We start from the raw sequence: 13,161 nt of genomic DNA on the forward strand, positions 1-13,161 counted from the left end.
AACAAATCAGGAGGCTCACAGGTGAGCAATGAACTCCCGAAATCACAACTTCCACGTTGTTTCATCACTTTACCAGAGAAATTCTTCCCGCACAAGTAGTCTGAGCGGACCGTTGCCCTAAGCCAAAATGACAGCGCCGGCGCCACAACAGGTACAGCGCATGTCCGGAAGTTGCGCAATCCCATAAGGTAGCGCGCCCACACCCGTGGGGAGAGTTTCCGCCATTTTTGAAAATCAGGAAGGTCCGGGGGTGAGTGCCGCTGCTGCTGTGATGGCAGCCTTTGCCGTGGAACCCCAGGCGCCCACGTTGGGTGAGTAAAAAACTGCTTTTCCTCCGCTAGCACTGCGATGCACACTGTAAGCTTGGAAGCGGGTACGCTGAGAGACAGTAATCGTAGGGTCTCGTCTGCAAATTTCAAGCCGCAGAGAGCTAGCCCTTTGGCACGCCCCCAGGTTCCAAGTCCACCGCTTTCTCTAGGCGTCGCCACCCTGTAGCTACTAAGGGGACTCCGGGACGCTGCGGGCTCCGAGGAAGTCGAAGAAACGGTGGTCTTGTGGTGACTAAGCCGCTTTGTATCCTCCCCGCAAGCCAGAGCCAGACCTGTCCATACCTGAGACTCACTCCGCCGGCGCCGCGGACGCTGTGCTGGGTTCCCGGATCCTGTGAAGCGTTGGTGGGAAGGTCCTCACCTGTGAACACGTGGGTGGGCGGTTCCCTGGAGTGTGGTCACCTTTCACCGCTGTTCGGTCTCCTAGGCTTCTCGTTACTGCTTGATTCCAACTCCTCCCGGGATTCGCAAAAGGAATGTGTTTTGAATGAAAACTTGAGTTGTTCGCTATTTAATTAACCAGGTGATGGCAACCATTGAGATATTCCCTTAATAGGAAGCCATGAGTTCGCTTCATTTTCTTTATCTTGGGAAAATGACTCTATTGTAGAGGATCTTTTTTCTCTACATTACATTCCTCTACATTTACGGTACCCACTCCAGTACTCTTGCCTGGAAAATCCCATGGATGGAGGAGCCTGGTAGGCTGCAGTCCATGGGGTTGCGAAGAGTCGGACACGACTGAGCGACTGAGCGACTTCACTTTCAGTTTTCACATCCATGCATTGAAGCAAGAAATGGCAACCCACTCCAGTGTTCTTGCCTGGAGAATCCCAGGGACGGGGGAGCCTGGTGGGCTGCCGTCTATGGGGTCGCACAGAGTCGAGACACGACTGAAGAGACTTAGCAGCAGCAGCAGAATGATTTTAAAAAATCATTTCCGTTTTATAATGGGGGCATTGCTGATATATGTTGTTGAAAAAAATATTGCATGTCAATCTTGGATGTCGATTATTTTATGTGTGTGTGTCGGTTGAGTTGTGGGTTTTGTGAGAACCGTGGAATAGCTTAAAACAGAACCCCCCCCCCAAAAAAAAACATAAAATAAACCATCTATTATCATAGAGACGTATTTGAAAATTCGATGATAACTTTCTGACTTTGGAAAGGAAAGCAAGCACGGTATGTCTGTGTAGAATGAGTTTTATTAGAATTGAAGGCTATATGATGTTGGCCATGTTTTGTACAAAATCAGTTTCTTTTGACAATAGAGTAACTGGAACTGTTTTACTATTAGTTATAAAAATCTAAATGTGTAATATTAGGGGAGATACTCAGCTAATGGCTAGGTATTTATGTCTTGTATTATTTTAGAGGTCAGAAAACTTTTCATTTCCAGTATGAAAGTGTTCTGCTTAACAAAAGCATTGTCGAGTATATATTTTTTGGGGTTACAATTATGAATAAACCCCTGGTCGAAATCTGACATTAGCTGATATTGTTTAAATCCTTATTCCAGACGAGCTATAAACATTTTCCCAGCACCTTAGTTCAGTTCAGTCACTCAGTCATGTCAGACTCTTTGCGACCCCATGGACTGCAGCATGTCAGGCCTCCCTGTCCATCACCAACTCCTGGAGTTTACTCAAACTCATGTCCATTGAGTCCGTGATACCGTCCAACCATCTCATCCTCTGTCGTCCCCTTCTCCTGCCCTCAATCTTTCCCGGCATCAGGGTCTTTTCAAATGAGTCAATTCCTTGGCATCAGGTGACCAAAGTATTGGAGTTTCAGCTTCAGCATCAGTCCTTCCAATGAATATTCAGAACTGATTTCCTTTAGGATTGACTGGTTGGACCTCCTTGCTGTCCATGGGACTCTGAAGAGTCTTCTCCAACATCACAGTTCAAAAGCATCAATTCTTCAGCGCTCAGTTTTCTTTATGGTCCTACTCTCACATCCATACATGACTACTGGAAAAACCATAGCCTTAACTAGATGGCCCTTTGTAGGCAAAGTAATGTCTCTGCCTTTTAATATGCTGTCTAGGTTGGTCATAACTTTTCTTCCAAGGAGCAAATGTCTTTTAATTTCATGGCTGCAGTCACCATCTGCAGTGATTTTGGACCCCCCCAAAAATAAAGTCTGTCACTGTTTCCACTGTCTCTCCATCTATTTGCCGTGAAGTGATGGGGCCAGATGCCATGATCTTAGTTTTCTGAATGCTGAGCTTTAAGCCAACTTTTTCACTCTCCTCTTTGACTTTCATCAAGAGGCTGTTTAGTTGTTCTTCACTTTCTACCATAAGCGTGGTGTCATCTACATATCTGAGGTTATTGATATCTCTCCCAGCAATCTTGACTCCAGCTTGTGCTTCATCCAGCCCAGCATTTTGCATGATGTACTCTGCATATAAGTTAATCAGAGTGATAATATACAGCCTTGACATACTCCTTTCCCGATTTGGTACAGCCTTGTTTTTCCATGTCCAGGTCTAACTGTTTCCTGACCTGCATACAGATTTCTCAGGAGGCAGGTCAGGTGGTCTGGTAGTCCCGTCTCTAAGAATTTTCCACAGTTGTGATTCACACAAAGACTTTGGCGTAGTCAATAAAGCAGAAGTAGATGTTTTTCTGGAACTCTCTTGCTTTTTCGATAATCCAACGGATGTTGGCAATTTGATCTCTGGTTCCTCTGCCTTTTCTAAATCCAGCTTGAACATTTGGAAGTTCACGGTTCATGTACTGTTGAAGCCTGGCTTGGAGACTTGAGCATTACTTTGCTAGCGTGTGAGATGAGTGCAGTTGTGCGGTAGTTGAGCGTTCCTAGCACGTAATGGAACACTAAAACTAATGGTTACTTCAACAAACAATGCTAACTGAGTAAGACACACCACTTAACATTTTAGGAGTAGAGACTCGGAAATGGAAATTTAAGGCTTGAGGATCCACCAGTGTAACTCTCTAAGGAACATTAGTCTGAGGGCCTGGTGGTTAGTGACAGTTTTGGTAAGAGTCCTTTGGCCCTCCTCACTCTGGTTATTTCTCTTGTATCACAATATGTATTTAGATGAGCCACAATTTTTTTGACTTAATTTTTACTATACTTGGTGTTATTGTTGTTTAGTAGCTAAGTCATGCCTGATTCTTTTTTGACCCCATGGAAGGTTCTTCTATCCATGGGATTTCCCAGGCAAGAATCCTGGAGTGGGTCGCCATTTCCTGTGTCTCCTGCATTGGCAGGCAATTCTTTACCACTTTGCCACCTAGGAAGCCCATATATGTTTTTTTTTTTTTTCTTTTGGGGCTGGGAGATGGTACCTAAAACTTTGTACTTTGTGTTTATAAATATATGTTCATAATATACTTTTGTTTAGACTTTTGATTTGATTTTAGTATTATGTTCTTTGGAAATATGTAGTAGTACTGTGGTAACATGGTAACTAGCACTCTGAAGTAATTACAATGTAATGTAGCTTCTTCACACCTGTTTCAGTATTTGCTTGCTTTTCCTTTTTCATGTGCTTGCATTGTTACTATCAAGGTCTGCTATAATGGGAAATAAGAGGAGGAGTAAATACTGACAGCATTTGGATAGCACTAAACACAATTTTGAGGCTGTTAAAAGTTCAGTTCAGTTCAGTCGCTCAGTCGTGTCTGACTCTTTGCGACCCCATGAATTGCAGCACTCCAGGCCTCCCTGTCAATCACCAACCGGTGTAGTTAATAAAGGCCATATAAAGTATCAAGTGTTTGAACTTTCTGAGTGCCATAAATCACAAACCAGGCTTGTTAGATAATTGAAAAATTAAATTTTCATAAGCAGAAATTGCAAATTCTACATGTACACAGTAGTGAGTTTTGGCTATTGTAAGGTACTATTAGAATAATAATAACTAACACTTGTGAGTACTGATTGTATATTAGGCACTTGAGTTAAGTGCTTTATTAGCTATCTTTCTAATCAAAGCTGAGTGCTGTGATTATGTCCATCTTTCTGAAAGACTTGAAACCGGGTCTCTTGACTCCAGAGCTCATGTTTTCCTTACTGTGCTATTTTGTTTTGAAATTAGGAGAAGTTATAGCTTCCTTTTTTGGGCTCCAAAATCACTGCAGATGGTGATTGCAGCCATGAAATTAAAAGACACTTACTCCTTCGAAGGAAAGTTATGACCAACCTAGATAGCATATTAAAAAGCAGAGACATTACTTTGCCAACAAAGGTCCCTCTGGTCAAGGCTGTGGTTTTTCCAGTGGTCATGTATGGATGTGAGAGTTGGACTGTGAGGAAAGCTGAGTGCTGAAAAATTGATGCTTTTGAACTGTGGTGTTGGAGAAGACTCTTGAGAGTCCCTTGGACTCCAAGGAGATCCAACCAGTCCGTCCTAAGGGAGATCAGTTCTGGGTGTTCATTGGAAGGACTGATGCTGAAGCTGAAACCCCAGTACTTTGGCCACCTCATGCGAAGAGTTGACTCACTGGAAAAGACCCTGATGCTGGGAGGGATTGGGGGCAGGAGGAGAAGGGGATGACAGAGGATGAGATGCCTGGATGGCATCACTGACTCTATGGACATGAGTTTGAGTAAACTCCGGGAGTTGGTGATGGACAGGGAGGCCTGGCATGCTGCGATTCATGGGGTCGCAAAGAGTCGGACACGAGTGAGCGACTGAACTGAACTGAATAGCTTCCTTATTTTCATAGTTGGAATAATAATATTATCTATCCTATAAATTGTGAAAAATAGTTTTGAATGGATCATCATGAAGTATCAGTTCTCCTCTTAATTGGTTTTCTGTTAGGGAGACTTAGTAATTATTCCTAACTTTAAAATGAATGGTTTTAAAAAATTACCCAAAGCATATTTCTTAGTTGGTATGCTGTCATCACTGTTATTTCATATGTGCTTTAATGTGTGCATAATTACACTTTTACTACAGAAATGACACGGTTTTTGTGTATGGGGAAAGAAAAATGGGACATGCAGCTAAACCTGTTGTGTCTAATTTGTTTGGACTTTATGTTGCTAGTTCATCCTGTCCTTGTTTTTGGTTGTTACATAGTAGAAACTGCCAAAAATGGAAAGAAGTTGTTCTGTATGTATTAGGGATTTTTTTTTTTTTTTTAGTCAATAAGCTAAAATTTAAAAATAATTGTTGGTTCTTAAATCTATGAAATAATGTAAACAGCTGTCAAATATTATTTTGTTCCAAATATTTTCATATTTTTCTGGAAAAATTTTATGGTTTTTAAAATAATTTAACTGTGGTTCTGTAATATTTAACAATTTTATTAAATTCTCAAAATTGTGTATACTGGTCCTTGTATCTTTTTGTTACCTGTTATTACATTGAAGTCCTTTCTCTGTATTTTATTTTCTGATTCATTTAGGATCTGAACCAATGATGCTGGGTTCACCCACGTCTCCAAAGCCAGGGGTTAATGCCCAGTTCTTACCTGGATTTTTAATGGGGGATTTGCCAGCTCCAGTGACTCCACAGCCTCGATCGATTAGTGGCCCTTCTATAGGAGTAATGGAAATGAGATCACCTTTACTTGCAGGTAGGTAAATGCTTGGGCTTCCCTGGTGGCTCAGCTATGAAGAAACTCCCTGCCAATGTAGGAGATGCGGGTTGGATCTCTGGGTTGTGAAGATCCCCTGGAGAAGGAAGTGGCAACCCACTCCAGTATTCTTGCCTCGGAAATCCCATGGACAGAGGAGTCTGGCAGCCTACAGTCCATGGGGTCTCAAAAGAGTTGGGACATGACTTAGTAACTTGACAACAACAAAGGTAAATTGCTTAGTGTAGTTTTAAGTACTATCAGTACATGTACTAGAATTTTAAAAAGAGTAGTGATGCAGCTTTCACCTTCATCAACTAAAATTATTGAAACAGGTGTAAGCAATGTAATTTACTTTAATTCTTTTTTTTTTTCCAATTTACTTTAATTCTAACAATCACTCCCTAAAAATATGCATACTGCATTTTTCAATCTAGCATTGATTGTAACACTCACCATTAAGCACCACTAGGAGAGAAAAACACTAAATATGATACACCATTTGCCATTTTTTGTAAATTATTCCTATTTCAGAGATGTTAAGTGTGTTTGGGTGGGGAGAGGGGAATATGGTCATTCAACTTCAGCAGGCTTCAGTTTAAAAAATTCGTCTTAATATAATAACAGCAAATATTCAGTCAAAAGAAGTATAATTTGTAAATTTGTAGATATGAATTTGACTTCTAGTCTTAATGAGTTAAGATTCTCACTCACTGTGTTTAGTGAAAGGACTTACTTCACAAACTATGTCTTGTAGTTGCCAGCACAAAATATTGTTACATAAATGAAACATCTAATACAGACTCTTAGCAAACAAATATTTTAAAAGATAATTTGGAAGTTTTGATCACGAGTATTGAGAGCTACAGAAATGGTTGAATTCCAAATGTGAGCTAATAAGTGGTTTAATAGATGTTTAAATGGAAATTCTTCTTTCTTTAATTGTCCTAAGGTATTATTGGGCATCCCAATTGGCGCTAGTGGTAAAGAACCCACCTGCCAATGCAGGAGATGTAAGAGACTTGGGTTTGATCCCTGGGTCGGGAAGATCCCCTGGAGGAGGGCATGGCAACCCACTCCAGTATTCTTGCCTGGAGAATCCCATGGACAGAGGGGCCTGGTGGGCTACAGTCCATGGGGTGGCGACGAGTTGGACACGACTCAAGAACTTAGCATGCATGCCTGTGAGGTGTTATTTGTGTTAAAGTGGTTTATAATTTTTTTTTAAAAAGTTTTATCAGGGAGAATTATCAAAGTTATAACTGAAGCGATTCAGTTAGAAACATTGTCTCGGACAGATTATTTATTTTTACATATTTCAAGTGTATTATTTTATTGTTGTAGCTACCATATATTAAGTATTTATGAGCCAGGGAGTATCCTAAGCATTTCATATGTGATCCTATTCTTTTATCACTCTTAAAGAGTAGCTCGTCACGCCTCTCTCTTAGAGGAGTGAACTGAGGCTAAGTGCAGTGTAGAACTTGCTGGAGCTCGCCGGTCAGTGACCACAGGCGGTTAAAGGCTGGGCCGGGCTTGTAGCCTGTGCGCCAATGTGAATGGCTTTCGCTGTGCTGTCTTGACTCAGACATGAGTCTTACAGAAGGTGTGGGCTGCTCTACTAGTTGGCATTGATGATTCTCTGACTTAAGAAGGCCTCTTTGTATCCCCCAAAGTTGGTCCTTTTCCTGTATGTTTATTATGTACTTTAATAAATTTTTACTGTGAGAAACATGGGAATTTGACTGTCAAATTCCACATTAAAATATTATATTTTTTCAAGTATATACATACTGGAGCTGTTTAAAATTCTATTTCTAATGAGAAATAGGATTAAATTTGGTATTGAATTGTTAAGCATTTTGTAGAGAAAACAAAACTTGTATGCATTCACTAAAAATTAAATTTCTGTACGGTCCTTGTTCTGGAAGCTTTGTTCTGGAAGGGTACTCTATGGATCACCAACATTGGCATCACTGGCAACTTGTTAGAAATTCATAATCTCAGGCTCCATTCCCCACGGTCTGAGACAGAACCCGAATTTTAACAAGATGCCCAAGTGACTCTGTGTATTAAGGTTTGAGAAACATTGGGAGACAGGAGTTTAAGCCATTACTTTAAAAATATTAAAGGATCTTACCAGCTAGGTGGGAGATTTCTTTGTTTTCTCACCTGACTGTGTCTTTTGTACATTGTTAGGTGGATCACCACCGCAGCCTGTTGTACCAGCTCATAAAGATAAAAGTGGAGCTCCGCCAGTTAGAAGTATTTATGATGACATTTCCAGCCCAGGACTTGGATCAACACCTTTAACTTCAAGAAGACAGGTGATATACATATCCACATTTATGACCATATGTACTCATTTCATGTTTTCATGTGGTTATACAGTGAGGGTCAGTAATTTGAAATGTTTCCCTGAAGTCTATTTTAGTATAACTCTGTTGCATAGAAATAAGCATTAGGGACAGTTACCATAGAGTCTACTTAAATTGTGCTTATTATGAAATGTGCTTAAAAATGTAATAGAATTCAGGTAATTTCCTTGTGTAGGTAATTCAGTGATTTTTAAAGAGGTACTTATTGTAGAGAAAGCTGAGGTCCATACCCTCAGCCTCTTTAATAAACATGTAGAAATGATTATTGTTTAAGTCAGTGATTGTTTAAAAGTTCAATATACATAATTTTGTGACAGAACAAATGAAGATCCAGGGTTTTATCCAGATCTGAGGTACCTTGTGACAATTTGAGATGATTATTTTTAGGGATGGTTTTATTAGTATAAGACCAGTGCCCTTTTAGAGCTGTTTACTGTTTACTTATTTTACTAAAAATGCTTCCTTCTGCGTGTTTATGAGTGATGGCTTAGTACGTTCCTGGTGTAGGTGTTCTGCTGGTGACGCTAAATCTTGGCTGGTGTGGATGTAGGTGTCTTGCTAGTGTTACTTTCGGTTATGGATTGCAAGGTAGAGATTCTCTGTTCTCGTGGGACTGATAGCACAAAAAAGTGTCCAATACTTATGAAGTGCCTGTAGTGTACATGCCCTGATCTCATGTATTATTTCATTTAACCCTCACAGTGATTGGGATGAATGAATCTCTTAGGAGCTTTATCTTATCACTGAGGAAACTAGGACACCAAAAGCCCAAGGCAGCTAGTCTAGTTGAGCCAGATTTTAAACCCAGGGAATATTGACTCTAGAGCCAGTGTTTATAAGAACAGTGTTGTGCTAATACTACCATGATTAGTCTTGATTGTCAGTTGAAAGGTAGTATGGATTTTTCTTTTAAGTGGCAAGTTTAGGGGCTTTTATAGTCAAAAGTTTTCTCTACTATTACTGTTATGCTTAGTAGGATACAGAAACGAAAGTGTTTCAGCTAAACTGCTAAGTTCGTTGTATAAAGATACTTCTGCTGTTTGATTTGGAGGAATATTAAAGGCCTTTCTTTAAATCAAATATAGTATATTTATTGGCAAGTTTAAGAAAAGTAGAAAAATCTTTTGGAAAATTTTGATAGACCTGGCCTTCTGGGCCTATTTGTCAAGCAAAGCAAAATCAATTCATTGTGTCAAACAGAATCCTTCTCTTACCAACACTTGTGCACCTGCCCTCCCGTCTGGTTTAGTAGCTACTAGCACAGTGTGGCTGTCGACACTTCAAATGTGGCTAGTCCTATAGTTAACTGAGATGTTGTTTTGTGGAAAGTTTTAAATCCTTCATTTTAGGTTAGAAGGATTGGTTAACAAAAGAAGCCCTTCATTACACACACAATAAACAGTTTCGATACTTAATAATGGCTTATTTGATTAATTTCAATATACTGCCACTAAGAGAAAAGAAATAGAAACAATAGAGAAAAGTAACTGCATACACATCACTAAATTGGGCCGAAACCTACATCCAGACTTGAATAGTGCTGGGAAGTCCAGAGTAACAGCAGTCTGGAGTCCCTCTTAGGGAAGAGAGTCCTGGGCAGTGTGTCCACTCCACGGGTAAGGATTTGGGGACTCCTGCTTACAGTTCCAAGCTGCAAAATAATACCATCATCAGTTTGTGTGCAAAAATGCAGCTCCGGTTTTTAAGTTTTACATTGCTGTTTCTTTTACCTTGTGAGTCATAAGACTTCTTAGACCTTGGAAGGCTGGCCAGGCCTCCTCCAGGGGCTCAAAAATTACAAAAACCACTCCCTTTCTTATCTAAAGTGCCACTTGATTTGCTGGTAACAGTTGGTGTGTTTGCTGGCAAGCACATAATTTGGCATGGTCAGAAATTAGTCAGAGGCCTGCTCTTCTGCTTCTGAAGTCTGAACAAGACTCCCTCCATTTTATTTATAATTTCCCTAACAGATATACATGCCTACTCTAAAACAATTACTTGTGTGGCTTGTGTTATGTTTGGACAGTATTGTGATAAACTTAACTAAGTCCAGAATATCCTGTTGTATTTTTCTAAAGGTTGATAGGTAAATCTGATGTTTAATTTGGTATGAGGACCTCTGGCTTATAAGTTTATGCCACCTTTCATTACTCCTCTGATAATACCTGAAAAGAAAGGGAGTTTATAGTTAACTGCTATGTTCAAATGTTTAAAAATCTTGCGAGCCATAATTTGTAGAGAAAGCTTTTGACTTCAGAGTTGCTAAGAATATTATTAAAGTCCAAATTAGTTTTACCCCCTGAGACTTTGGTCAGCCTCTCTCTACTCATAAGTTCTCATTAAGAATTGAACAGTGAATTTGTATCCCCCTTTAATAATCTCTTGACATTTGATCTGGTTGCTGGGTAATAACCAGATTTTAGATTTTCTTAGTTTAATCAGAATCTGTTAAAAAAAAATTTCTCTCTGTTTACTTCTAGAGAAAGAGTCTTTCTCATTCTTGGTTAGCTATTATTGTTTTCTGTTTTGTTTATAGAAAGATTTTTTTAACTACTTGAGTAATTAGCCTCCAACTAATAAAAATAATTGGGGGAAAAAAAAGATTTTTTAACTACGTGAATCTTTTTCTCAGATTTAAAGGAACTAGTTTTTGTTACTTTTTACTGGTAGAGGCAGAGATATGCTGTTGTTTACTGTGTAGACTGATTTGAATCTATACTATTTCATGGTTTGTAAATGTCAATATAGAAATAAAATTTTGCCAACTTTGTTTTTCAGTGTGAACTTTGATGATTTGAAGAATCACCATTATATCTCTTGTTTCAAATACTGTAGTTTAGGTACTAAAAACAAATAGCAGTGTTAATATAAACAGTGTCTTTTTACCTAGTGTAGCTTTTCTTATTTTAAACATTATAATATGCTAACGAGTCTGCCTTTTTAGATTAGTAGTATTCAACTTAAAAAAAAAACAAAACAAAACAAGCAAGCTTAGAAAGTACTCTTCAATTGTGAGCTAATAAAGGGTATTTCCAGTACCTGGTAGACATTCAGTTGTCTGTTGAATGGAGTTCTTCAACATATATTGTGGTTATTTTATGGTTAGAACTTTGCACTTGACCTGAATGTTTTCGCGTAGGCAAACATTTCAGTAATGCAGAGTCCTCTCGTTGGAGTTGTAACAACTACTCCCGGAACAGGTAAGCAATGCCTTTCAATGCCAGTGACAGTTTTTTACTCTTTGAATGAAGATAGTAAGACCTTTGTTGGTAATTGCCAAAATTTTGTCTTTTATTTTTCAAACTTGGAGACTTTCTCGAATGTCAGTAACTTTGTTTAGGAAGGAAATATTTGTATATTGGTTCTTTTCTGAACTTACAGATAAGGTTATGATATTCTACTGAAAAGCGTTAAGAATTTAAAAAATTATATATTTGTGTCTCCTGAATTGTTACAACTATAATTAAAAAAAAAAGTTGCAATTGAGAAGAAGAGGAATGCAGAGACTGAATAATAAAGATATTTTGAGGGATATTAATGCATAGCTGTAAATCTGAATGTCATTGACTACAAACAGCCATTGATTATATCTCGTTTTTCTTTAAGATTAATGGTATTTCTGTCACTGTTAGCATCATCATAAGCATAGCTTTTCCAACATATTTATGTTATCTATAATCTATCAAATGTTCATTCAGCAAATACTTGGCATAACCATGTACCAGGCCCTGGGAAACTGAAAAAAAAAGATAATCTTTGCCTTTATGGAGCTTACATTTACTTCCGAAATTTACATTTATAAGTAAAGTAAATAGTTTGTTAGAAGGTAATATATTTTGTGGAGGAAAATTAAGCAGCAAAGGGAAGTAGGAAATAAGGGCTTATATAACTAAGGTAAGTGTATTAGTTTTCTTTTGCTGCCATAACATCTTACCATAAACTTAAAAGTGATTTGAACAATTCAGTGTGTTATTTTTACAGTTCTGGAGGTGAGAAATCTGAAATGGGTCTCAATGGGCTAAAATCAAGGCATTAGTAGCCCATGTTAATTTATGGAGGCTCTGGGGAAGAATCCGTTTTCTGCCTTTTGCATCTTCTAGAGGCTGCCCGCATTTCTTTCTGGTCCTTTTCCTCCATCTTTAAAGCCAGCAGCATTGTATCTTTCTGATCATTCTGCTTCATGTCAAGTCTTGCTCTTTCTCTTTTAAGGACCGTGGTGAATGCTTCCAGCCCTTCTGGATAGTCAGAATAATCTTATTTTAATGTAATCTGATTAGTAATATTAACATCTGCAGTCTTAATTTTCCTTTATCATGTAATGTAAGATTCCTAGGTTTTAGGGTTAAGGACACGGACATCTGGGGTGGGAAGGTGTTTATTCTGCTTACTACAGGTAGTTATGGAAAACTAACATTCGCTCAAAAATGTTGAGGGAAGGTTTTCTAAACAGAGGAAGAAGCAAGTACAGAGGCACTGAGGTGGGATTGTGTCTGGAGTGTTTGAAGAAGTTGGACTAATGTGTAAAGAAGTTAGTGTGAAATGGAGTGAGGGAGGGGGTGAATAATAGGAGATGAGGCCAGAGAGGGAATGGGGGTTATTGTATTAATAGCACTTGGTCTTTACCCAGAAAAGGTAGAAAAAAATAGGATGAGACTGCCCCTGTGATGTGAATAGACTTTGGAGTAAGGGGCAGGGTGGAAGCAAGGAGATCAGATAGTTGGCTACTACCTTAACCCAGGTGAGAGATGATGGTTGCTTAGACATAGAATAGGACAGGAAAGGAGGAAAAGAGAAGCGACAGCAAAAGCAGATGAAATGAGAGAAGCAATAGCAAGACAGTAGATTTAAATGAATCGAATGGACAATTACATAAACAAACTGTGCTGAACACTC

General features: G+C 39.0%; 1 protein-coding gene across 1 annotated transcript in view; it reads left to right on the plus strand.

Annotated features, from left to right (window-relative positions):
• The first annotated feature begins 179 nt into the window (after positions 1-179).
• Positions 180-13,161, plus strand: part of NUP35 (nucleoporin 35) — a 31,440-nt gene continuing 18,458 nt past the window's right edge. Inside the window, exons 1-4 of the mRNA XM_043487931.1 lie at positions 180-311; positions 5,720-5,890; positions 8,090-8,217; positions 11,408-11,468. Coding sequence (XP_043343866.1) covers positions 272-311; positions 5,720-5,890; positions 8,090-8,217; positions 11,408-11,468 — 400 coding nt within the window. The 5' untranslated portion in view covers positions 180-271. The remainder of the gene's footprint in view (positions 312-5,719; positions 5,891-8,089; positions 8,218-11,407; positions 11,469-13,161) is intronic.

The sequence above is a fragment of the Cervus canadensis genome, chromosome 15 (genome assembly GCF_019320065.1).
Source record: "Cervus canadensis isolate Bull #8, Minnesota chromosome 15, ASM1932006v1, whole genome shotgun sequence".
NCBI classification, from domain to species: Eukaryota; Metazoa; Chordata; class Mammalia; order Artiodactyla; family Cervidae; genus Cervus; species Cervus canadensis.